Below are 27,356 nucleotides of genomic sequence, written 5' to 3'. Positions count from 1 at the left end.
GTGAGATGAGGGATATTCAGATATTTGCTAGATTTTACACACTGCACCTTTAAAGACTGGATTTGGCTTCATTTAGTGAAAGGTGTAGTAAAAAAAACTGTTCATTGTGGTTTTAAACTTGCTGTCACACAGAGAAACACGTGACAGATCTGAAGTCAAAGTGTGTTTGCACAGTTCATTGATCAATATTAAACCTTTATGTTGTTATTGAAGAAAAGAATATCTCCAGGTTGTTACAGTGGATGGAACATTTTGTTATTGTGATTTTAATTGGGATACAACTAATATAAAGTGTATTGTTTATTAAATAATAACAATAATATTAATTTGACAATATATATAATTCCATAATACGCCTGTGTGTGTGACAGTGTAAGTTTCTGTTGGTCACCAGCTGGAGGTCATGTTTGACCACGCGCCTCCACCTGCTGAATTTGGACTAAAGATGGAAGGTTTTCAGCTCTAATTTCAGACAAATATGTAGAGTTTGTGATAAAGTGCCACCACCTTCACCGCCATACCTCCCCTCTCTCCCTCTCTCCCTCTCTCTCTCTCCCTCTCTCGCTCTCTTACCGGCCCCGGGCTGCCCCTGTACACTGTTGCCGGTGAGATCTATTAATCCCCTGCGTCCGCGCTTTACTCTGAGCCCGTATTTAATTCCTCTAAACCCCCAGCTGCCGCCCTGCTTACTCACTGAACAACACGACAGACTGTGAACCGCTCTGGTTATTAATAATTCACCACACTCCCGCGCTGCGCTGCGCTGCGCTTCACCGGCAAAGGCCACAGGACACCGCGCGTCCTTCTTACTGGTGCGTGCGTGCGTGTGCGGCCGCGCCGTATCTCACCTCCAGCATTTGTGTTTTACACACACACACACACACACACACACACACACGGGGAGAGACGTGGATTTCACCTTCTTGTTATTGTGTCCTGCCTACAGGCTGCGCACAGTCCCCGGCGTGACATTGCCCACTAAAGTCCCCGCGTACACTCTCACCAACTGAGCGCTGCAGCGCCGCTCTGGTGTGTTTTGGTTCACTCGTCGTTCTTCTCTGCGACTTTGAGCGGACACTGAGGAGCAGGTGGAGGAAGCAGCGAGGAGGAACTCCACACTTTTTTCCACGCGCAGCAGCAGCAGCAGCAGCAGGAGAAGCATGTACACGGAGGAAAGCGCGCGGCGTCGTCGTCGTCTCTGAAGGAGCAACAGCTGATTTGGTGCGAGCGCAGGATATACTCACTGTCGGCGCACAGCAGCAGCCTCACTCCTGCTCTGTCACTCGGGATCAGACGGTGACTGTGTCGGTGGCGCAGAGCGCGCGGCCACTCCGTGGACTTTACAGCACCGGGGCAGAGTGGAAAGAGAGAGAGCGAGAGAGGGTGAGAGAGAGCGTGGCGCACCGCCGATTTTCATGGGGACGTCATAAGTTGAACCCGAACATAAACACTTTGCATGAAGAAGCAGAAGAATTGGATTACACAGCTCCGTCCTCCGAGAAGATCTGACTCCAAATTTCCAAAATAAAATGTTTACCGGACAACAGGCCGCGTATTAGTGCTGTTTTGCTTCCGGTATAAGGCCCAGCTGAACAAGAACCCGAGCAGCGTTCTCTCTCTCTCCCACACACTTTTTTTTTTTTTTTTTTTTTTTGGAAGCCGAACTTTTCAGAGTGGAAATGGGTCTTTGAGAGTGTTGGCACATTTCCCCACACCACAATGGTACGTGCTATGTAAACCAATAATTTTCTCATTTATGCAGTCAGCCTTCACATTCATTGTTGTGATTTAATGCAGAAAAGCACATAGAAAAGAACTTTAGTGAGCTGAGGTTGTCCGTGTGTGTGTGTGTGTATGTGTGTGTGTGTGTGTTTGTGTGTGTGTGTGTGTGTGTACCTGTGTGTCTTTACTGTCACAGTTGCGTTGTTATTAAGGTTAATTTTCAACGTGGAGAATTTACCTCAATGCTAAAATTTGAAATGCAAATTAAAATGTTTCTGCTGCAACAACTTAATTATAATTATCACTTAAAATATTGCCAAAGGTTCTTGTAATCCTATTGGCCAAATGAGTGTCCAGCCCTCTCAGGTCACCGCCGCTTGCCCACTGCCTTCTGTCGTTTTACCCACATGGAGATCTTGCCTACTCTCATTACACTTTTCTCTGATGTGGAACTTTCTGTAGACTATTTATAGACACATACAAACACGCGCTGTGCATAGGCCTAGCAGCGTGTAAGGTGCATGGAGATTTTCACCTGAATTATTTTAACTTCCTTTAGAGACCTTTAGTTACATAGTTTGGGCAACAAACTTTTTTCGTGCGTAATTACGCACAGCAGCTCCAGCGTATCCCGTTCTTACACAGGTGATTTATTTGTGTTATTCAAGGAAATCCTGCAACATCTCAAAGAAGTACACTAATCTGTAATCATCCTTATTTTTTTGGGAATGAGGTCACTCTCAACATTCTTTTTGGGTAATCTGAAAATATTAGATTGTATTTATTTATTGCTTTGAATTGGCTCAGAAGTGTCCTAGAAAATCGGATATATCTGATCCACATTCAACCTCAGTGGGAAACCAATATTTCCTGTGAGCTTTGTGACAACACACATTTGAATGCAGTGCTGGTAGGTCTCAAAATGAGTCACAAAAGGCTCTGCTCTGTACAGAATCAGGATATATAGCTCTCAAATCCTTGACCCTAAGATAAATTCTTTTTCTTTCTTCTTCTTCTTTTTTTTTGGCAACAAATGAGTCAAGTCAGACAGAGTTAGGCGAACCTCCCACATACAACCTTGAATGTAGCTGCTTAGATTCCAGGAAGGGAACTTATTTGCACATGAATATGGGAGATTATTAGTATGAATAATTATTTGTTTACGCACATCCTTGCTGACATGGCAGCTGCCCAAGAAGCTCATCAGTAAAAATGATACAGAATTCAGGACAGGACTCACATGGGATTATCTCCACTTGTTATTCTCCTACTTAGAGCGGCGTGCTCACCTCTTTCTCTCGCCTTAAATGTATTTAAGGAAAGGCTATATGGTGAATTTGTGCCAAACATTGCAGTTACATGTGAGTTTAGTCAGAATGCTCTGGAGGCATCTGTCAATCAGTGTCAGGGTTGAGTTAGCTCCCCCCCCCCCCCCTGAGGCGGATGTTCCATCTCACCAAATACACAAACACCAGTTTTCTGTGGAGATTATTAGCTGTTTATGTATGTGCCACTGGAAGTTGTCAATTTCTGTGACCCAGGACACAAAAACAGATGTATCAGACACCAGTAATCCTTCATGGTCTCCATATGTGTCATGTGTAGATTGTATGAGAGGCAAAGGCATATATATATATATGTATATATAATAAATATATATATATCTATGCATTTGTCTCTATATGTATTTATATATACACATATATATGTATATTTATGTATACATATATACATATACATATATATGTATATATATATATATATATACATATATGTATACATAGGTAATTGTATCCCACGGTGTGTATGTGTGTGTGTGTGTGTGTGTGTGTTTCTGAGCAGCTGCCACATGATGATCAGACAAGTGGTTTTCCAGTCTTGTGTGATCTCCCTCTTGGCTGTTGCTAACGGTGATGTCATCCGCTCACTGTATACAGAATATTATACTATTATGTTTGTCCTGGCCTTGACATTTGCCTGGAAAAATAAATAAGGCTTCAGGCGGGCTGTGATAGCTCATGTGGTGTGTAAGACTTTCCCCGTACACTTTGAAGAAGAAGACTCTGATTTATCATGGGACAACATAAATATTAGAATATCCAGCTCAGACTGTGTTTGTCGGTGGTGATTGGTTTTTGAAGCTGCTGTTTTAGCACAGAAGCCGTCAGGGACAGACAGAGGAACCGCATTGATGTGAAAAGATAGACCCCAGGTGGTGCTCAAGCATCTGCCCTTTTGCCCTCTGACCAAATAAGCGCCCATTTTAGAATTTTCTTTATTCATTTCTCTTTTCATTTTATCTTTGTGTGTGGCCCTTAGCATGAATTGTCAATTAACTGTGTAAGAATGCCCCAAAATTGCATTTTTTTACACATTCATTTAGTAAAAGAGAAACTTGTTGATAAGGGCTATTGAACATTGGCATAAGTATATGGTAATTAAAATTAATAAATATGTAAGTAAGTATAAGATAATTTTGAGGGGGTGCCCTTTTTCACGTGAGCCCCTGTGCCCTGAAATGAGTGCACACACCACTGTAGAGCCACAATAATGTGACAGATTCTGCCTCTGCAATCCTTGTTGCACTTAATAAATCAATGTTATTTTTTAATTTTTAATTGATTAAAAAATTTATGAGTTTAAGTCAAAGAAATTATAAATGCAAAAAGACTTAAAGAGGCACAACAGTGGTTCAGTATTCCACCTCCATAAAGTTTGACTCCTGAGACAGAGAAGAATGTAAGCAGCAGATGCTGAGATGTCCTCACTTCTACTTCTTCATTTGAGTGAAATTCCAGAATCCCCAGATCCTGCTTTTCTCATAATTCAAAGCATTGGAGGCTCTAATACACATCCTTAAATCCTTTCATCTCCCTCCACACAATTAAGCCTTGTGTCAGATAGTTCATGTCTTAAGACATCTCAGTCTTCTTCAGGGCTTTCAGCATGCAGCCCCCCTCACCCTGTAGTGTGTAACTTTTAATATAAACACACGTCTGCTCCATTCAAACCAGATGAGTTCACACAACGCGGACGAAGCTCCACACGACTCTCTTCGTGTTTCTCGTTACAGCAGTGTTTGGATCTCGTGTCACCTGGTGACATTCCAGCATTGTACGATTCATTTTATGTCAAGACAGATGGAGGCAACGGCAACATTGTGCTGGCCCAGAGAGACAGGAGCGAGACCAGGGCCGGCCAAAGCCTTTATAGGGCAGGGGGGCCCATTCCAGCCCCTCAGAGTAGCCTGTGCTTTACTATTATAATAATTATAGTTGTGTTCATTTCTTGTTATGTTTTTGAACATTAGAGGGCACTAAAATCACAAAAGTGACCTTGCATTAATTTGCATTTTCATATTCAAAATGAAGCTGAACTTGAATTAAAAGAAAAGAACACATTGCGAGTAAACCAGTTTAATTGCTTTGGTTTTTAACACTTGGAATATGCAATTCTACAAAATACAGCAACATATTTTAAGAAAAACATTTAGATATAAAAATGTGGTTGTTTTTCCACGTGCTACAGCAGCCACTTAGTTCTTAGTATGACTGAAGTGTCCACGGAAACGCTCCCTCGGTCACGTCTGATAGTTTTGCCTGACAAACATTTCCACGCCACCGTTTAAATCGTACAACGTTAAACGTCAAAGTCAGCCGGGCTCACGCTCACGGCCGCCGTCTCAACAACGACTTGTTTACATATGAAAACGCAGAAGAAAAACCGTGGGGTGAGGTCACGTCGCTCGCCCGCTGTACAGCTTCAGAGGTTTCTTTAAACAAGCGACTGTATCGTGAAGGAAAACAGACCTCTCCATGCAAGTATGAGGATAATTCGAGCCGCAGATCAGACTGGATTTAGTTTGCTGTGGAAACTCCAAATCACCTCACATAACACCGACACATTTCTTCAATTAGATTTCTGTCTTTGGGATTTTTTTCTTCTTTTTTTTTGCTGCATGAAGGAGGACCTACTTTATCCCGTGGAGCTCAGACTGATCACATAACACTCTTAACTCTTCCATCTTATTCCTAACTCTGCCTATGTTACTTTATCAAGACTTAACCCTCGACGTTAATTGGTTTCACAGGACGCCCCAGACTGCACACCAGCTGTGTAACGCAGTAATTTGAATCGACTTAATTTGGGAAGATGTTGGTATCTCCTGCCTTCTGAGTTTCATTTGGGGTAGAGCGGGGAGGGGGACGACAACAACAATACACATATTTCCTCTCCCCACTCTTCATCTTTAGGGTCTTAATGAGGAATTAGAGCCAATAGCATTATTCATTAAACAGAGCTCGCCTGCTATTTATCACTGCAACAATATTAGCATATTTGTTTAAATTTTCAACACTTTTTTTTTTTTCAAGCATTCGTTACCAGGTTTTAGCATTTCTAATAATCTGGCATCCGCCGCGTCGTACCAAATTGAATGCTGAAAAAAGAACCAACGGCAAGCCCCAGAAACATGGAGAAATCCTACACACACACACACACGCTGCTCTAATTACTGCCTCCCCCGCTCCCCGTCTCTTATTCCTCACCTCCTGAGATGCAGGTGTAAAATATCACATTTTTCCAGCATTTCTCCCTGAGGTGGCGCTGGCTTGGACTCACACAACGTAAATTTCCCCCCCTTTCATATTCATAGTCCCTCACACGTTTTCTTTTTCTTTTTTCTTTCTCTTTCTTTCTACAAACAAGTTCCCCCTCCCATCCCTCCCTCCCTCTCTTTGATGTGCTTACCACATCTGCACAGGTTTGTTAGCTTGTTACCAGGTGAAGAATGAGGTTACAATTAAGGCTGAATGAGGTTGGGGTGTGGTGGGGGGGGGGGGGGGGGGGTTGGGCGGTTGGATGTCAGGTTGTGTTTTTCGCAGAAGAGGAAAAAGTCTCTGATGCTGGAGAAAGTGTTGAACCTGTAAAGTGATGAGGAGCGGAAGTTTGTTTGTTTTTTCAGAAGCAGTCGTGAGGAAACACGAGTCTTTCATGGATTATTGTTTATCCAGAATATGCAGGTGCTTTCCACGCGGGATTGTGTCAGTGTGTACGAACAATAGCCCATTCCCACTGGTCAAAGAAGGAGTTTTTCACCAGTGAAGCTTGTGTTTGATATTTCAAATCGCTCTGTGTCTGTATGAGAGTCGACTGCAATTGCAGTTGCATTCATTCATTCATTCATTCATCCGTTATTTCTGCTGTGTTTGGTCAGCACGTTGCTTTAGACAGAACCACAGGAAGTCAACGTAAACACAACCTAGCGATAACCATGAGAAACAATATTCACTTCCAGGTCAAATTACTCTCTAGTAAGTTCTGATCAGCATGAGTGGGATCATAACACGCTATCATTTCTTCTGTTTGCTCTCTTTATGCCAAACATGTGCCACACTTTCACCATAGACAGTGCCATTAATGCTTGCAGTGGCCCCTACTTTATAAAACTTGGTACAGACCTGTTTTCATCCCGACTCATTTGGTATACACGCGCTAAAGTGAGAGTTCTCTAACAGGTCGTGACCCAACGCTGGTGCGTTTGAAGCCTTTTAAGGATTTAACAGTGTTAAAATCATGCAGAGGACACACTCAAGTGACTCTGTGATGGACTGACGACCTGTCCACTGTGTACCCCACCCATGCGCCCTATGTCAGCTGGGATTGGCACCAGCGCGTGGAGGATAAAGTGGTAGACGATGGATGAAGGAATGAATGAACTGACATCCAGCCAAACCATGATCTTTTCCTCGCCCTAAGCAGCAGGTTACTGACTGTGCCTAAACATGATCACATTCACAACCAGGATATAAATAGTCATCATCCTCCTCGGTTTTTTTTTTGGTTTTTTTTTCAAAATGCCAACAGCATTACAAGCAGTAAAAACAATGTCATGTTGACATGCACATCTGGTCATGTGTTGTGCACCTTTTTGTCAACACTTTCGTCTTTTGCACAATTTTAAAAGTATTGACTCAGAATAAACTAAATTCCGAGCCGTCCTCTACGTGCATGTGTGTGGTTCAAGTGCCAAATAAAGTCTACTGCGAAGAGTGTAGCGTCGGTACATGAGGAAATTAAGAGGAATGTTTCCACTCTGAATACATTATTGGCGCTGTTCAGTGATCCAGTCACATGTGGATAGCACTGAGTCCAACTGTTCACACCTGGCATTAAACTGCATCCTGTACATCCTGTTCCCTGCCCTTTATTCAAATACACCCTGTTCTCATGTTTGCCAGAACAGAGTTATATTTTAAGCCTGGTTTCACGTCAACGTGTTTGGGCGTGTGTCTGCATGAGTGACAGGAAGAGAGAGAGAGAGACGCTGAGGAAATCAAAGCTCTACTCGCACTGCTGTAACACGTAAGAGTAGAAAGAAAGAAATCAGCGTTAATACTGCAGCGATGGCTACAAATAAATCAGTGCATGGGTGTCGATTTGTGTAAATAAAAAGTGCATGTGTCAGCTGAGGAGGCGGTCTCTAATCCGTCCCGAGGACAGACTGCGTCCATGTACGCTCTGAAATGTGACCACATGCTTCCACTAACCACTTTCAAATGTGGTTTCTGTGATCAGATCCAAGCGATGCGTTCAGGATGGATTGGAAACGTTCAGCCCTCTACTTAATCCAATCTGCACGTGATCGGATCACTCGAGACAGATGTTCATTCCAGCCACCAGAGTGATTGACCTTCAGGAGGAAGCTAAATCTTCATTTGTTTACTTAGGAGATTGAGTTTAACGTTGTGATTTTAGCTGAGTTTATACACGGTTGAACAACACCCAGGCTCCAAATATTGTTACGAGTCTTTGAGACGCTGACACGTTGAACCAGTACATGAAGCTTTCATGTAGCGGTTTAAAATAGCAAATACATTGAGTGACTAAAGCAGCTTTAGAGGCGTTAGTAATTGAAATGCAAAGCAATACTAATGCCAAAATCCATCCATTATCTTTTCCACTTATCCCTTTTAGGGTCAATGTGGCAGCACAGGAGCTAATCCCCATCTGACAGTGGGCAAGAGGCAGGTTACAGTGTATCACACAGCTATGAGTGGAAATTATCAATGGCTAAAGCCAGCAATTAAGTTGTTTTGTTTTATTCAAAATTAACTTTTTAAGTTCATATAGGCAGACAATGGCTAAGAGGAGAGGAATTGGGCTTTTAGCTGGAAGGTTGCTGGTTAAATTCCGGGATGGAGCAAGGTCTGGATGCCCCTGAGCAAGTCACCAAATCCACTATCACTCATTGGTGTGTGTGCAAAAATGATAAATTCTAATTCAAACATTGACCTGAAGTCTACGACCAGCAGCAGATCTGGAGGAAATCTTTAACTGCAATGATCTCCACCAACCTCTGGCGCTGTTTTTTCAGCAGATGCAGCTGAAATCACATCGCAGGCGGTACAGAACAGACCAGTTGCCAGAAAACCAGAACAGCGATGCTGTTAAATCCCATAATTATTGAGTAAAAGTGCAGAGTCAGAGAATAATTCTGTGTGGGTTCATCAGTGCGACCGACCCCCTTCCACATTTGACCCACGGCTATTATAAAAATAGTATTTAGTTGCTTCAAAGGCTTTTCCTGTGATTTGATAGATGCCCCGTGGTCGCCACAATACCGTGGAATACATGTGAAGATGTAACCCGAGCTTTGTGATGGAAACTTGGCATTGACCATGACGATGTTTTCCTCTATTGTTCCACGTATCGTCCTCCTCTGCTCAACATCGCGACTGTTTTTGTTTTCGTAGAGAAATTGCCGCCGCTTCATCTGACAACCAACAGTCAACAACCTCTGACATCAAATGGTTTTTAATGTGTGAATTACACACACACACATATCCTGTATATACTGCACTGTACATACATACATTCAGTATATATAATTGATACCATATTTCATAAAAAAGCCAGAAGCAGGAAAGGGCTGAACAATCATCATCAAGATGAGGAGATATTATTGCTTTTTACTGACCCAGACTTTCATTTTTTAATTTACTCAGTCTTGTATGAAGTACCTAAAATGGATACTTGAGTAAAAGTATCTTACCAGAAGTGTATGACGTGTACGTATCAAAAGTAGTTTCCTCATATAACATTGTACTTAGGTTTAAGAGGTAAAGTGAGGAGTTAGTCCACGGCAGTGTGTGAATGGGTGAATAGATTAGCAGATAAATGCTGAGTCTGAGGAATTTGATCATGAAATTGAAATTATGATTATTTAAGTAAAATCTAATAGATATTAGATATTATAGATATATTAGATATTATATTAGAATACTTACATTTTTCTGATCATACCCTAGTCATTAGTTACTAAAAACATTGGTCAAATTGAAAAAATGTAGGAGAGTTCATTATATTCATGTCATTTATTGGATACATCAATAGATATTTACCTTGCCACTGTAGCCTGTCTGTCTGTCTGTCTGTCTGTCTGTCTGTCTGTGAGCAGCAAAAACCCATAAAGTAAACAAGGGATTTTGATTAAATTTGATGGAATGAAGTTGTGGCTTTTGGCCCAAGGAAGAGATAATTGGATTTTTCATCTGGATACAAAAACGGAGTAGCCCTGCCAGAGATGTGCGCTCTTTGAGTGCTTTCATTAGTCTGACAATAATATAATCAATATAAACACCATGCTTTAACCACCAATCTCATAACAAAATCAGCCTTATTTTATATTCCACAAAACCAGGAAGCAAAAAAAATGACAAAATATGCTCCCACGCTGCATATATGTATATATATATATATATATATATATATATATATATACATACATAACACACATAGTTTTTAGATGTCCAGTAATCAAAACTGTTGTTTACACGACAGTGCAGTCAGACCATAGTCTTAATCAGACTAATATCATAATCCCGCTGTCCAAACCTCATTGTTTACATTGTTAAACTGAGCCTGAAGTCCATGGTCGGCACGATACAAATCATCTCCCAACCTAAATAAATGACTTCAAGTTGTCAGAAGTAGCGTACAGGCCGTACTCTGCGTTTACCAACAGAGAAAAATATATCCTTCACGTGGACCACGCAGTTAAGAATCTCATCAGAAAGCCCAGCACGCTTGACAAGGCCACTATTTAGTGGGACAAATGGTTTCAAATGGTTTTCCTCCAGCGTTTCCCCACATATTAATGATGACAGGCCAGAGGTTGGATGCCACGGCTAGTGTTTTCTTAGTCACTTGGGTGACTTGAGCTCTAACTTTGTTTAACCGAGCGAACTCTTCTTGTGGCCCCGTGCTGAATTTATTGTGAGCGGGGAGAGAAGCGACGTGCTAAACAAAACCAATGTTAATCTTATGTTAATCACTCGGCCACAGACGTTGAGTGAACTCACACTCGGTGATGCCCTTCCTGTGTTACCGTCTCAGGGAAAAGGGAAAAGACTGGAGCTGTAACCTCTCATTCTGGAGGATATGAATAGCCTGTGTCTCCAGCCACAGCTTGGTTAGCCCAAGTCTGGTACTTATTATAGTGCCGTGTGTTTATGCATGTGTCTGCGCATGTATTTGCTCAACTATAGTCCCCCTGTGCATGTGTGTATTTATGTGCATATGTAAATGCTTAAGTAATCTAATGTCTGTTTAAATGTTCCTAAAAAATTGTTTACCTCACATGCCAGTTTAATGGTATAACTTTACATTTTGCTGCTGGCTACGAGCAATGTTTGTTCCTGTTTTGGGTCCTTGTTTGTTTCTGCTTAAGGTATGTTGAGAGATTAGAACATAAAGTTCTGGAAAATAGGATTTATTCCCTCTCTTCTTCTCTGCCCAGCAACTCCACGTCTAAAACTCTGCTGCTCCCTTTTGTGGGTGAAACTTTCTTCTCTCCGACTCTTCGCTTATTTCCGTGAATCCAGTCATTTTTAACCCTCGTCTCACAGGTTTAGCTGATTTTCTAAAACAGACATTTTCAGTTTCTACCGCTTTGTGCTCAAAAAAACAAGCAAACGATGAGCCGCGGGGTTAGCTAGTCAGGCAGAACTGCCGTCCTTGATCCAGTTTCTCAGTCTGTGGTTCCCTCCCATCCATGTTGTCTGGCCTGGCTGCCTCAATTGACAGCAGAGCTGCAATGGACGCTCATTCAGGGTCCAAGTCTCTGCTGGTGCGTCCCACAGCATACAAATGAACCGCGGTGAATAGAAACAAACACTTGGAATAAATACTTTAGCTGCATCTATCAGTGAATGCAACATAGCGTGGCCAGGAACCTGCAAGCTCTTCTTTTTTTTTTTCCCATTTATAGCCTTTGTGTGTGTGTGTGTGTGCGCTTGTGCATGTGTGACTGTGTGTGTGTGTGTGTGTGTGAATGATCACTGCTGCACACTGCTGACAGAAAAGTGACCGTGCAGGTGAAGTAGTCAAGAGAGGAAATGCCAATGTGTTGCAGTAGTGGGAGGGCGGCGAAACACACAAATGCTCCCCATTCAAATGGCGGTGACTGGCAGGGCCGGGCCTCGGGCCTGTGCAGCATATGGGCTCAGGCAGGCAGCACACACACACACAAGAGAGTGTGTGTGTAAGTGTGTGTACTGTAATATGAATGAAAAACATGAGATGAAATAAAAAGCAAAAGTGCAGGAAGATTCTCATATCCAAAATCAGCTTTTTCAGCTCTGCAGCATCTAATACTGTTGTGTTTTGAAATGGCTTTAACCTTTTTTTAAGTGTCAACTGATGATTAAATGACATGTTGTGTTACATTTCAGGCAACCGAAACCTTTCTCGTGAATGAAGAACCCTCCCGAGGCCCTGGGATGCCTGAATGCTTTGTAGTATCAGATTCATACAGGGTATGCATCAATTATTATTATTTTTTTTATTATAATTACTTCATGTGTTGGTCCTAAATGTGTTATTTGAGTCATTACTCATTACTATGACTGACAGTCTGTTTTCATGCTCTCAGTAATTGTACCACAATCATAATGTCATTCACAGCTCCCTCCACTCAGCTGCAAACCATTACAATCATTATTTCCACAGGCACATTTAAGAAAAAAAAAGAATCGGAGGGGTTGGGGGGGGGCGGCCTTGCAACTTCACCAAAGCGCCCTCGACTCATGGGAGTGAAAATTGTACCAATAATGTGCAGCGTGCGCACAAAACGAAAGAAATAAAACAATAGTTTAAAAAAAAAAAAAAGAAAGAGAGAGAGAGAGAAATCCACCCAGCGAGCGCAACGGATTTACAGCTATCGCCGTGATATATAAGAGTAATAAAAACCAGGAGGTGGTGATGGGGAGATGGGGAGGGAGGAGGAGAAGAGGAGGGAGTCGGTGGACGACTGAAAATGTGATTGTTAATGAGGTGGGAGCCAGTTTTCTAGGCTACACACTCCTTTGTCTCCCAGAGTTAAGACTTTCGCCAAGTCTCGCTGAGAATCTGGGTTTCTCCAGTGTATCGTGTGTCTCGGGGTGCAGAAATGAACCATTATGGCTGTAATTGAGCAGCGAGGCTGGTATAGAGGAGAGTTTTGGAGGGAGACGGTGTGTGTGTGTGTGTGTGGAGGTCGTTGGTGGAGCTGTATTGGATTGCAGGGGGCAACGGGTTCAAGAACATCCACAGGAGGGAGTCCACCTCCAGCTTCTCACCAGGTGGTCTGCTGTCGTGTGCATCATGTGCCTGCATCTGTACAAGTCACTGATCACTATTGGACGACTATTGGCGCCATTTGTACTTATTATCTGTAGATTGCCAAGGAACTACGGGCTTAAATTAGCAGCTTCTGCTAATTCTGGCATATTTACTTATTGTATTGTATATTGATGTTCAAAATCTTTATGGAGTTCTGCCTCCTGATTTGATAAAGTGTCGTGGGATGAGACGATGGTGTTCTGTGAGGTCACAGTCACTGTTTGGCATAGACTCAGTCATCAGATTGAAATGCTAACACAACAAAATAATGCAGACTGTTTACGTTCAACAGTTCAAAGCATTTTTTTAGACGGACAAGGAGATTGAAATGATACTCCGTTGGCTTAAAGAATGATGCCAGTTTAAGTTTTTCCATTTTGTGACATCAGTGCTTAAACGTGGGCCAGCACGGTATAATACACTTGTGATTTTTACTATTTTAAGTACCTGCACTTCTCACCAGATGCCAGTTCTCTGTTTAGGTCATAAATCCAAATTCATTGTTACGGCCCAGAATAATGATTTCTCAGGCTGCTGCACTACGTAACCACGACGTTCTTGCAGGACTTTAGTGTTTGTTTCTGGTGAATAGAGTTTTTATTTTTATGGTTAAACAGGAACAATGTCTATAGGAAGTGTTCAAGAAATTTCAAAAATGTTTAGTTATATTCACTGACTTCTGTCCTGGAGGACGACATAAGAACAAGGACTGTGTGATAAAAGTTGGCAAGTTTGTAACTAGTTATTTTGATATGGACTAAATATTGAAATAATTAGTATTAATTTCCTGAGGATTTTCATCAGTTAATGTAACATGATTTAGTGATATTGACATATCCACTTCACACTCTGTGACGTCATAGATTTACCCACAAACACCTGATACTAACAAACTGCGGGGAGCCATGTAACCACCTTAACAGGCAACAGACTTAGTTCCCGGTAACCTTTAACCTCTAAATGTGAGTCAGGTCAATTTTGAATCCAAATAAACGTTTCTTTATTTGAAGACATTTCCTGGATGTGTTCCTGAGATGAAAGGATGGACACATGGACAGATGGAAGAATTTTCTGAAAATAAAGCGTCCAGCGCCAGAGACAAAGAGAGAGAGAGAGAGTATTTCTGTTTGTTTGTTTGTTTGTTTGTTTGTTTGTTGTTCTGGTGGCCTTCTGTTTGGTTTCAAGACACTAATATTCATGTGTTGTTTTAGAGTTTAAAATGCTTATGTCAGAACTGCTGCCAATCTTTTGGCCGCTCTGTTGCCACGTACATGCGTTCGGTGAGCGGAGCGTTAATTCACCAGCAAACATCCTAACCTCACGAGCACACAGGACTGTTGTTGTTATCCATACGACACAGTTTAATTCATGTTACAGCAAGGAAATGAGAAAAATCCTTTCACTTTTCACACTTATTTTAACCAAAGCGTTTCACTTAAAGCATCTGCTGTGTGAATATGACAATTATTTGGGTTTCAGGGACCTCGAGAGGTCAAAGTGTCCCGTGATAAATACGTCATTTTCCGCCTTTCCTCGACTGTTCCTTTAATCTTCGCCGTTAAACACCTCGGCGCAATCAAAGTCATTTCGTTAAACCCCAAGAAACCCGACAACAAATCAATAAATGAGCCAAGCAGACATTTGCTTAATGAAGATAAATCAATATCCGCGTATATAACAACTGATGGGAATTGCAGTGCGGATGCCAAAGTAGGATTGAGGTCATGTAGAAACTGTGTCATCATTAAGTAGTTTGGCAGCCGGAGAAGGCAAGTTAAAAATTTCCACTCAGTGTCTCGCTGCAAATGCAAAATGCTTAAAACAAACAAATGCTAAGTGTTCATGGTGGACTTTTTTTATGCCTCCTGTAAAAGTGACATTGAAAAAAAAGAATTTAAATCCTTTATAATCTCTGTTAAATATCATTGCTTTTTTTTTTACAGTTTCTTGGGTTCAATGATTAAAAAAACGAAACAAAACAGCCTAAGATGGCAGATTGTTACATGCACATTGCAACGATGTCTGTCAGTGAAACAGTGTAACAGTAAAAATCAGTGTTTAATAATATATTCTCTCTGATCTGGAGTGTCTGCTCAGTGACATGTGTCAGCGTGTCCATCTTTGTTCAGTCAGGACTCAGAACTCCACAAAGACGAGGTCGTCTCTGCCTGTGAGGTCAGGCTGTTTGTCCGTCAATAAAAGACCGTGTCTTAAAGGTAGTAAAGGTAACAGCAGACTAAGTTAACCAAAAGTTACCGCCAGCTGCTTCTGCTTTCTTTTCTTCTTCTTCTTTTTTTTACTTTAAACCAAATGTGAGGATTGGTGTGTTAAAACAAAACAGAAGAAGGCTGTCAGAAAAAACAAGATTTATACTGGAAAAAGGCAGAAATACTCTCACTGCTGGCAAGTCGTTTTAAGTCTCTGGCGCCGGACACGTTATGTTTTTGGGACATTCTTCCAACCGTCCATGCGTCCATCCTTCTATCCTTCCATCCTTCCATCTCAGGAACGCCTTTCTTCAAATAAACTCAACTCGAGCCGACCTGATCTGAACTTTGTGGTCAAAAATCCACAGAGTGACCTCACACAAAACAAGTATTCAGACACTGTAGTCGTCTTATCGTACGGCCGCCCTGAGACCCCTGCAGACACACTGCACAGGTGAACACAGGTGATTCATCCATGAAAATGATCATTATATATACTCTATATAGCCTTTTTATCTTCTTACAGGAGTTACAGGAGTTACAAGTTTTCAAAGTATTCACTTTCTCAGGCTTCAAGAATGTGATACATCATCACACAAGCAGATGTGATTAGCATATAGCTACACAACATGCTATTGCTAACCAATGTTAGCTTTATGGCACTTTCATTATAGCGTTCAAAGCCATTGTTTTCAGTGTAACTGAATCATTAGAATCAGTAAATGAAAAACATTTGTTGACAGAATTGTTCAGTATTTTGTGCCTGAGACAGAAATCCAGCTGAAAGGTTTGGGATTCGGCTCATGAGCGGCAGGCTTTCAGCAGTGCTGTCACTAAATACACCTGACTCCAGATGTTTGACATTTCATTACTAAATTAAGACTAAATTAACTCATGTTTTTGGGGTTTTTAAGTCTTTTTAACTGATCTGCAGTTCAGCATTGTTCAGATTGATTCTTCAATTCAAGAGTCTTCCAGTGACGACACTCTCTGACCAATCAGTGACCAGCAGTCTGTTAGCTACCAGGTACTATCACTAATGGAAAAGCAAAAAAAAAAACAAGTAGAGTAGAGTCGGTTCGAGCCGTGCTAGAACTGTATAATGGAAAAGTGACGTTAGTTTATTTGGATTTGGTTAATCTGGGCAAAATCTTAAAACCCTCTGCTTAGGAAGGGACTACACTTCACCCTACGCCGCGACCTTAACAAGAATCAGGACACAATGCAACTACATGACAAAAGGGCTAAGTGATGGAGGGGGGGCTTTTGGTTATATTTTTCTTCTTCTTTCTTTGCTGAGAAATAATCAATCACATAACACGATGGCATTTAAATATCCCAAAGGTCAGAGGGTTCAAATATGCAGTCAGATACAGTTTAGTGCACATTAACTGTCTGTCTGTCTCTACAACTGACATCTGCTCTGTCAAAAAAAAAGAAAAGAAACCCAACCACACTTTTGCTTGTCTTCTCAATGTTGCGTCCAATTTCCTTCAACATTAAACAGAAAGCCAGGTGTGCTGTTATCACTGCTCGTGATATGATACTGTGTTCGTCTCAGGCAAATGTTGTGGTTACTCTCCTTGAACAACCTGTTTCGCAGACCTTGTCGGGGCAGGGAATAAACTGACTCCTCTCTGATCGAGCTGCACATCTCCGGCGTTGAAAGGTGCTGCTGCTGCTGCTGCTGCTGCTGCTGCTGCTGCCGCTCCGGAGCAGCGGTAAACATGTATATTTTTGAGCGTGTGAAAAAGCAGAGCCGCAGCAGACCAAGCGACCGTAGCATATGGCTCTACCATGTGTTAGTTAATGAGAGATTTACTCACACAGACCACTAAATGTGTGGCTCATTTAAGGAGCCGCGGCAAGAGGAGCGCCTGCGTGTGTTGCATGCAAGTCAACTCCATAAAGGAGGGAGGGTTTTTGTTCTGGGTCTAACCGCTCGCTCTAACCTTTCTGCATTTGTGGTGCTTTTAATGGCTCGGGCGCCTAAGTGAGCTGAAAACAAGGAAACTCCCTTAAAATGTAGCAGTGGTGATGGTTATGATGTCAGTGCACCTGCCCATAAAGGTGTGTGTGTGTGTGTGTGTGTGTGTGTGTGTGTGTGTGTGTGTGTGCGTGTGTGTGTCCTCGTGTCAGTATGTTTACATAAAGATATAAATGCAGGAAATTAACTGTTGTCATAGTCTGACTAAAACTGGACTAAAGTCAGACTCGAGGATCTTTTTGTCTGTTACCATGGTCACGATGTCACATTAAGCAATCACACTTCCATGATGTAACGTGATAACAAACATGGTCGCTATAAGAGTATATAAGGGGCCGGACCGTGGGGCGTGGCTAAATAACATTATAAACAAACAGTGGTGTCCACAGCTGTGTGTGTGTGTGTGATCTTTGCTGTGTTGGGTTGCCAGACGAGGACAGGTCGGTCCCTCAAAGGTAACTTCATCGCTCCACGTTCACGTTGCCATTGTTTGTTTAAGCTTGTCGCTTTGATCTGATCGGTCAACACTGGTGACGTGACAGAACGTGCTGTTAAAGGCTGAACTTAATCAAACATGCTGCACTTTCTGATGGGAGGTCATGTGACTGTCATTCACAATGATTTTCTGGAGCGATGGGTTATAACCTGATCTTGATGTTACACACCTAGATAATGCGGTTGGGAGTCAAGTTACTATTGCAAATGTTTGCTCAACGGGCCACACGGTTGGTGTAGTGGTTTGCACTCTTGCCTTTGCCGCAAGAAGACCCAGGTTTGCGATCCGGTCAGAACAAGGGCCTTTCTGCATGGAGTCTGCATGTTCTCCCCGTGTGTGTGTGTGTGTGTGTGGGTTTTCTCCGGGTTCTCCATTTTCCCACAGTCCAAAAACATGTAGATTTGGGGATTAGGCAAATTGGACACTCTAAATTGACCTTAGATGTGAGAGTGGATAGTTGTGTAGTAGAAGAGTGAATGTATGCTCAACTGCACACAGACTGGCCTTTAGCATTCTACACATGCTCCACAACTGCAGCCCTTGTCTTTAAAAAAATCTGTATTCAGAAGAAGAAGCAAAATCCAGAGTGGTGTATTTTTGTTAGTTATGTAGAGGCCAGATTTCTGCTCTGTCACCGTAAAGAGTTAAACATTTTCAAGTAAATAGATAAAACGGCACCAACTTCATTTGTTTTCCTCTGTGACGTAAAAGCCTAATTCTCATGAGCTGAAAGGGGGCATACCGCCACCTAGTGTAGTGGAGTCATACACACTACATTCAATAAATCAAGTCCCCTCTAATGTTTTTCCGCGACAAGGAAAGTAAAAGGTGTAGTTGAGCTTCAACTGTAGCTCAACTGCGCGTGGAAACATATTGACTGAAAGGAATGCTGGTTGTCTAAGTTGTGCGGCGGCGGCGGGGACAGTTTTTTGTGGCGCGCATACTCTCGTGACCGCACACTTTCTCCCTCTCCTCCTCTGCGCCTGCATCCCTGGCTCAGTTATGTGGCCATGTGCAGTAATTGACCACACAGAGCCCGGAGCTTTCTCTGTGCTTCGCCTGCAGAGGCTTTGCGGTGGAAATGCATCAGCAGTAGGCCCCATAAATCTGTGGCTCTCTAATGTCAGGCACCAACATTTCAGCCCTGCCTTCTTCACAATGACTTCACTCCCGCCCAAATTCCCACTGTACCACACTCAGGAGCAGCTCCGAGACGCCTCGCTTTATGACATTTATGTGATATGTTTATCACTCACTACTGTTTGCCTGTGTGTGTGTGTGTGTGTGTGCACGTGTGTGACAGCGACGCACAGAGACTTCCTCCTGCCTCACACACACACACAGTATTGTGTGTGTGTATGAGTATTTTGATACTGCTCCGAGGCTGTGATTATACGTCTGTCCTCACTGTTTGCTAGTTTTCGACTTCATAGTGAGTGCGCTGCACTAACTGTTTGGCTTGGACTCACTTCACTGGTTTTTAAACTACAGTTGTGGCTTCCAGACTGGGTCAAATATGGTTCAGCAAATAAATAGACTCCACTCCGCTGCCATGATGAGATAATGCGTCGACTCGTATGCCTAAGAAATCATTATTGAAGCTGTGACAGGAAGTGAGTTTTCATGTCGGACATGACGCTGGCCTGCGTGCAGGGAGTTTTCTGTCAGTCACTTTGTTGTCACTGTCAACAGAAGCGAGACAAAAATACACTCAGGACTGAAAACAGGGCAAATGTGAAGCTTTTTTACCTCACAGATCTGTTCTGATGATGCATTTGTGTGTTTCCCTGCAACTGCAACCACATTTAAACACACACTAAATGTCTCATCTGCAACTGACTATTTTTTTAATTGTAAAGTGTCTATAACATGGTTTTTCTTGACCAATTGATTACATGGTTTGGCCCATAAAATATCAGAAAATGTATGTGTGTGTGTGTGTGTGTGTGTGTGTCCTAAACCAAAGATTTTAGCAAAGATACTAAACTCAGGAAAACAAATAATAACTAGCTGTAAATGAAACACACTCGAACCAATCATGGAAATAAATGATTTAGTAGATGACTTCTAATCGATTAACTGCTGCAGCCACTTATTTATTTATGTATTTATTTATTATTTGGGAATAATCCTGCATTTTTTTTGCCAATTCAGGATATTTCAGTTTTTATTTTGAATTTATGTACTTTTCCCCCCTCATTTCTCATATTTATTATTGTCTAGTGGCATTCTATTCTATTCTATTCTATTCTATTGTACTGAGTGGCGATCACGGGTCAGTAAACGCAACACAGGCGTTCATACAGCGCGGCGGAGGATCTGCAAAAATCCAGACAACGTCAACAACTGATCTCATTTAAAAAGTGAATCTCGTGACACGTTCATGAATCTGCACCGTGAAAAAAAAGAGAGAGGGAAAAATGAAAAATCAAAGGGCGTCGTGGACGCATGTTCGCCACAGAGAAGGAGAGCGATAAAGGTCCTTCAAAGAGAGGAGAGAGAGAGGGGAGGGAGACAAAGTTTTTTCCCTCAAAGTTTGTGCAAGCTTTCACTTTCTAGGCGGGGTTACAGTAAAGCTGCAGCAGCAGCATGGAGTGAGAGAAACAGGACGGCGCGCGAGTGCAATGCAGCACCACACCGAGCTTCCATCCAACTTAAATAAGCTCTGCAGTTCTGCTCTCTGAACACACAGTCACAGCCATGTATTCTCCGTACTGCCTGACACAGGTAAACCCGCTTCTCCTCTTCCATTGTGTGGTTTATTGTGTGTGTGGATCAGTGCGCGCGCGCGCGTGTGAGTGTGTGCGTGTGGACGCCGGGTTTTATATTGCGCTGCCTCTCTTTCTCTGTCTGTCTTCACTTTTCCATGTAGTTGTAGTGGTGCCGTGTCTTTCTCTCTGTCTGTCGCTCTGTCTCTCTTCCTCTTCTCCTGCTCCTGCTGCTGCTGTTGCTGCTGTGACTCGGTCCGTGTTGGAACTTTCACCTCCACTCCACTCGTGCCGTCTCCGAGCGCGCGTGTTTCCCCCGCGCAGGAAACTTTCTCGTGCGTTTCCATCGCACGTTTTTTTTTTTTTGCCTTCTGTTATGGAGAGAAAATGGCGCTTCTCCCAACAAAATGTATTTCATATTTTTAGAAAAATGGAAGGGAGAGGGAGAGGGGGAGGCATCAGCGGGAGGGGGAGGGAGGGAAAGCAGGGACAGAGAGAGAGAGAGTGGACTGGAGTTTGATGTTTCTGCCGCTTTTTCTGTCCGATATCTTTTTTTTTGGCCGGTGAGAGGAGCTACAGGAGTGTGTGTGTGTGTGTACGTGCGTGTGTGTGTGCGCGCGCGTGCACGGGGAACGGTGCAGACATTTCTGCGCGCATCCTCTTGTTGGTCTTTTTTTTCCTTCTCCCCCGCTGCACACACTTTATGAAGTTTTTTTTCTGCTCTTGAACGCAACACGTGTGCACGTGCACAGACAGGTTAAGTGAAAGCAGTGGTTTCATATGATCCGTCTGCGTGAACTCTTTATTTAAAGCTGACTTTAATGACCTCTAGTTTCCCTTAAACCGCCTCTTTTATTCTTTTACTGCATTCAAAAAAAATGCTGAACTTCACTTTTAAAATACCTGTTTATTTTCTATGACCTGACATATTCTTCTTTATTTTTTTTAATATTTAAAATGACAAAGGGCTGTTTCTGTTAAAGGTGGCACACCCTGTTCTTATTTGTCCTTTGTTTCTCACACCTGCTGATTTGATCAGATATTTCTGACACTTACAATAACACTCATGTCACTTTTCATAATCAACGCTGGATCATAATGTGTTTTTTCTTTCATCGTTTCTTTTGTAATCTTCGTTGCTTTATTCACACTTGAATGACGGCGCGTCACTGGCAGCGAAAACCTCAACTGAATCATTGCATTTTGAGTCCTAATGTAACCTCAGTGACGACTGTGACAGAGGGAACACACACACACACACACACACACACACACACACAGAAACTGTTCAGTGCAGCTGTGATTGTTTCGAGTCGAGTTTGACCGATATTGTCTTTTCTTTGACCTTTGCCCATTTTTATAAACCAGTGCAGCCAATGACCGATACACCATGCCGATATTTTCTGTCCGATACTGTATTTCCCTCCATACGATTAAATCTAACATAAAAATGTAGAGAACAACTCTTATGGTCTGTCGCTACAATCTGCACTTCTATATTTCAAATAAAAGTAACGTCTGCACTGAATATTAAATACATTTAAGTGCGTCACGTAAACTTTTGAAGTGACTTTGGCAGCATTTATGGAGTGTGTGGGAACATAAATGTGTCATTGTGTAATAATAAATGATACTGATGATTTTAAAAGTGGCAAATATTGGCCTGATTAATCCGACTTCCTGTAGTTTCTGGCTGCTGAGCGCGACTTGCCAATGAATCCATGTCTGTCACAAACAACTGTGTTAAATACTGTGTCATTGGTTTTTGTCTCTCTGGCGAGGCAGCAGAGTGGAGTCGTGCCGTTGAAAAAGCCACTTTCAGTGTTGCCTTTTCTGTTCCTGCAGCTCTGTGAGACGTTGAAGGTATTTCACTCTCCTCGCTGAAGCCAAGCAGTGGCACAGTCCTGCCCATGTTGTTCAGCTGCTGGAAGCAGACTTGTTTATCCCTCGCTGGCTTTGTCTGACAGTCGACTGCCCCGGTCGCGTTTGATGTGTAATTCGTTCCTGATTTTTGCAGTGGTTTTATTAAAAAGAGTTTTGCTCCCTGTCATGTGCCTCCCTGACAGCACCAGAGACTTATACTCTTCTTCTTCTTCTTCTTCTTCCCCCTCTTCTTCACTTATTACATGCTGGGCACAAGTCAAGTCTGCTCCTCATTTAAAAACATTACAGCAGTTGGTTTTATTAAAGAAACTATGACGACCTAGAGATAAATTATGATCATAAAAATCACACATATTGCATATTGATCAGAAAAAAAGGCCTTAAACAGTATGTTGCCCTGGGTCTGGGTGACATGGCCAAAAATGTGACCAAAATAAAAGTTTCAAATCAGTCAATATCAATAATAATGTCAGGTAAATCAAGATTAGCTTCGTGCTCATGAGTGAACGTTGGAAAAAAAACAGTTAGTTGTTTTAAAATGATTTTTGCACAGAAAACAACGACGACAACCACACGTGACCACACATCTTTGATGCATAATGAGCCTGTTATATGGATATATACTGTTTTCGACTCTGTGATCATATTTTATGACTTTTACTACAACATGCTCATATAAAGTGTGTGTGTGTGTGTGTGTGTTATTCATTACTCTTAACTTGCAGTGTGTGTTATTGATCAGGCAGGAAATTGAGGCTGACTGCAAATGCACACACACTAGTGCATTTTAATTTTTTTTTATTCGTGTGTGTGTGTGTGTGTCCGTCCGCAGAGAACACACACACACACACACACACACAGTGTGTCCACCTCAGCAGACACAATGAGGCACATTTTGTTTATTTACTTGCTGTTAATAATTGAACAAAATAAAAAATCCAGCTCGGACCTCAGATTATGACAACAATTGTAAACTAACGAATGAATTATTAACTGTGATTAAAGGCGCACGTGGAGAGAAGCCGCGTGCAGGGAAGTGACGGTGCGTAATGGAAGCAAATTACAGAGGGAGCGCTGGCAGTGTGTGTGTGTGTGTGTGCGCGTGTGTGTGTGAGAGAGAAAGTGTGTGTGTGTGTGTGTGTGTGTGTATGTATAATGTGTAAAATAACTGTAATATATAGCTGTATAGCTGTTAGTGGAAGTGGAGGACTCTCACTCTAAACTCATTTAAAAGAAAACAATTCAGTGACGCAAACGTGACATTACTAAACTTCTGTATCCTTATTGTATTCAATCATTCTCAATGTATATCATTGATTTGACTTGTAGTTCAGTTGTTGGTGCCTTTCCTCCCCAAAAACCCCAACTCTCTGTTCCATGACGCAGCACAAATCTCCAACACATGTTTTAATTCCTTTCCCCCCTTTTTTCAGTGTATGTGACATTTCATTTATTTATATATATATATAACAACAAATGACCTGTGTTCATTGCTTCATGCAGCTCGTGATGTTGTCATGTGACAGACTGTTTTAACTGATTCCTTCCCTCTGCCCCCTCTGCCCGCCTGGACGCTGACCCTCTGCTCTCCTCGCCTCTTTACACCCTCTCAACACTAAAGTATTACCCTACTCACCTTCTAAACAATGCCTTAGTGGTAAGTCCTATTTAGTCATTTTTTTCGGCTTTAGGTGTATATAAATATATATATGTGTATATTTTTCCCCCTTCTTTTCTTCTCCTTCTTCTTCTCCTTCTTTTTTGTGCTAACTCGTGCGGGGCCGCTCTCGTGCATCTGGGATTCTCTTTGCTTGTGCGGGGAAGAGGAAAATCTTTGATTCTGCACCTGATGCCTCCATGAAAACTTTGCTTTTTTATTTTTTTCTCTCCCCTGTATGTTTTTTTTTCCAGCATGTTATAGAAAACATGATCTCCGCAGACCAAACCTCACTTATGTATTTTTATTCCGTTTTTTTTGGAGAGTTGCAAACGTCCCGCAGCAGCAGCACAGACACACACACACGCGCGCGCGCGCGACCGCAGCACATTTATTAATAATAATATGTTCACATTCACATTTATTTTAAATATGAATTTTAAAAAGCCCCTGTTTAGTAATTGAATTTAAATTTCATAAAGTTTTTTTTTCCCCTGTTGATACTTTGTCTCGTGATCAAAGGTCACGTCAGCTTCGAGGTCGCACGTGCTCAACTTTTATACTTTGCGCGGTATATGAGCGTTTTTTTCTTTTTCTTAAAACAGCAGCAGCAGCAGCAGTTGTTATCAGGCCTTATCATCATTTTCTATGTGAAAAATACCAAAGCAGTGTTTAGAGGAGGAGGAGCATGAACACTTAAATTAAATTAAATCAAATTAAATGATATTAAATTAAATGAAATTAATTACATTAATGTAATCAATATACTTAGATGCATTAACTCTGCCCACCCTAAAGAAGTGAGGGCATTGAAAATTGGAACACATCCTGTCACACTTTTAATAAAAAGGCTGGTTCAGGGTTAAGACTTGTTTTTTTTAGAGTTAGGGTTAGAACTAGGTTTAAGTCAGGGTTAGGTTTAGGGTTGGGCTCAGGCAATTAGTTGTGATGGTTAAGGTTCGGTTAAGGGTAAGGGCTTTGGAATGTATTATATCTTTGAGTGTCCTCAGTGTGTGTGTGTGTGTGTGTGTGTGTGCGTCTTCCCAAGGCCTGGAAAATGAGTTGAAACAGCTGTTCAGAGGATTAAAATCTGATGGAATCACAGTCTGAATAAACAGAGAATGTTGGATTTTTCTGAATTATTAAGACACACATGAACTCAAGTACGTGTGTGTGCGTGTGTGTGTGCGTGTGTGTGTGTGTGTGTGTGTGCTCAAAGGGCCAGTTAAAGGTATAGGCCATAATTGTGGTCACCTAGGAACAGATTTTTAGTTTTTTAGGGCACCAAATAAATATTAGCTTATTTGTTTTTCAGCTTATAATTTAGGAATGTATTAAATAACACATGCAGATTATCTGTAAAAAGGTGTTATAGAAATGGCGTCATTACCGTCATTTGTCATCGTTACAGCCAGATGCAAAACAAAAGAGAAGTCCGTTTTATTGGCAGTAGTCACTATCTGTTTCTGAGATAATAAATAAACGGAGAAACAAATACTTTTTGCGCCTTCTGTGTGGCCTGCACTGCACTTATAACACAAGCTCAGAGGAGGAGGAGAGGAAAAGATACAGCAGCAGTGAGAGAGATGATGTTTTTACCTGACTTTAGCTTTTTTTCTTTACATGTATTAATTAAGTTTTAGAAGTCATGTGAATTCACCACATGTACAGTGAATTTGAGTTGTGAGGGGCACCAAAGTCCAGCAAAGTCACCAAGGGACCAGCCCTGCGTGCTCACACTATATCGTCGCTGAACTCGCTGCATTTCCACCTTTGTCCTTTCTTTTCTTTCCTTTAACAAAAAAAAATCAAAAAAAGAACCAAACTTACTGCTGTTTCACTCCTGGAGTAGAAATGTGTCCTTGTTGCCCTGTATTACATTTCCCAGATAGCTCTATTGAATTATGATATCACGGTGTGTTTTTGTTCAGCTGCACACAAGTTTAAATATAATATAACGTGTATGTATATCGTGTAACTCAGTGGTATAAAATAGGAAAAAGGAGGGTTTTGTGTGTGTGTGTGTGTGTGTGTGGACACAGAAAAGTGATGCGTCGCCAGTAAAGCACTCTGCTTCTGGCCACCGGACAAAAGAGTGAACTCATAGGAGTTTGATTGACAGGTGGGGCTGATCTATTGTGCTCTCCTGTAACTGAGAGAGGGAGACAGACAGGGTGAAACCGGAGTCCCTGATTGGTCGACTGATGTTTAGAGCAGGATGATCATCATCATCATCATCCTCCTCCTCCTCCTCCTCCTCCTCACAGGACACCAGGAGGTCATGATGCCAGACAGTGCCGAGGACACCATGTTCCCTGTACTTATTCATTTGGAGCACGCTGCCCGTGACAGCGCGGCTCACCATTAAACCACCGCCATTAAAAGACACTCAAGCTTAGCTCATTTATGGGGACTTTTTTTTTTTTTTGTTATTTGTGTCCCCGTTGCTAAGACAACCAAATGCACCAAATGATTATTTTTTTCATCTTTAAAGGTACAGTGTGTGAAGTTGCGTGTCACAGCTGAATATCCCCTCACCGTTGGAGAACCTGTGTTCTGTAACTCAAAAGAGGTTTAGTTTGTCCATTGTGGGCCACTGTAAAAAAACATGGTGGTCCAAAATGGCCGCCTCAGTAGAGCTGGCCCGGCTCCTGGTAGAAAAATAAAAGTCTCAATTATTCTTAATTATTTTACCTTAAATGTGTGGAATCATTAGATCAAGAGGTTTATGAGAGAATTCTGATATAAATATCTTTATTGTGTCTTTATTGCCACCGCGTGTCAGCATGCAGGAGCAAATTTGCGGCATTTTTTATTTTTTTTGCAGTGAGACAAAGACGAGAGATGAGCTGAGTGGCAGCGGGCAACATAGATCTGAATTAAGGTTTTTTTTGTTGTTTTTGTTTTGTTGTTTTTTTTTTTTATCTTGAGCTGCTCACAGAAAAGGGGCAAAATCAAGTGAGTCTCATTCAGTATCAGCACAGCTGTCCCAGCATCCGTGGAGAATGGATTCCTACTGCTATTGCCATGGGAG

General features: G+C 41.9%; 1 protein-coding gene across 6 annotated transcripts in view; it reads left to right on the top strand.

Moving 5' to 3' along the window:
* The first annotated feature begins 904 nt into the window (after positions 1-904).
* Positions 905-27,356, top strand: part of nfixb (nuclear factor I/Xb) — a 143,930-nt gene continuing 117,478 nt past the window's right edge. The window contains exons 1-3 of one of the 6 annotated variants that reach the window (XM_058653156.1): positions 905-1,722; positions 12,456-12,539; positions 24,287-24,322. In XM_058653156.1, coding sequence (XP_058509139.1) covers positions 1,720-1,722; positions 12,456-12,539; positions 24,287-24,322 — 123 coding nt within the window. In that variant the 5' untranslated portion in view covers positions 905-1,719. Of the gene's footprint in view, positions 1,723-12,455; positions 12,540-20,589; positions 20,801-24,286; positions 24,323-27,356 lie in introns of those variants that run through there. The other 5 variants (XM_058653158.1, XM_058653162.1, XM_058653169.1 and 2 more) reach the window with 5 other exon arrangements.

This window comes from Solea solea, chromosome 16 (assembly GCF_958295425.1).
Source record: "Solea solea chromosome 16, fSolSol10.1, whole genome shotgun sequence".
NCBI lineage: Eukaryota > Metazoa > Chordata > Actinopteri > Pleuronectiformes > Soleidae > Solea > Solea solea.
Note: the sequence above shows the minus strand (reverse complement) of the source record. Positions and strands in the feature narration are given on the sequence as shown.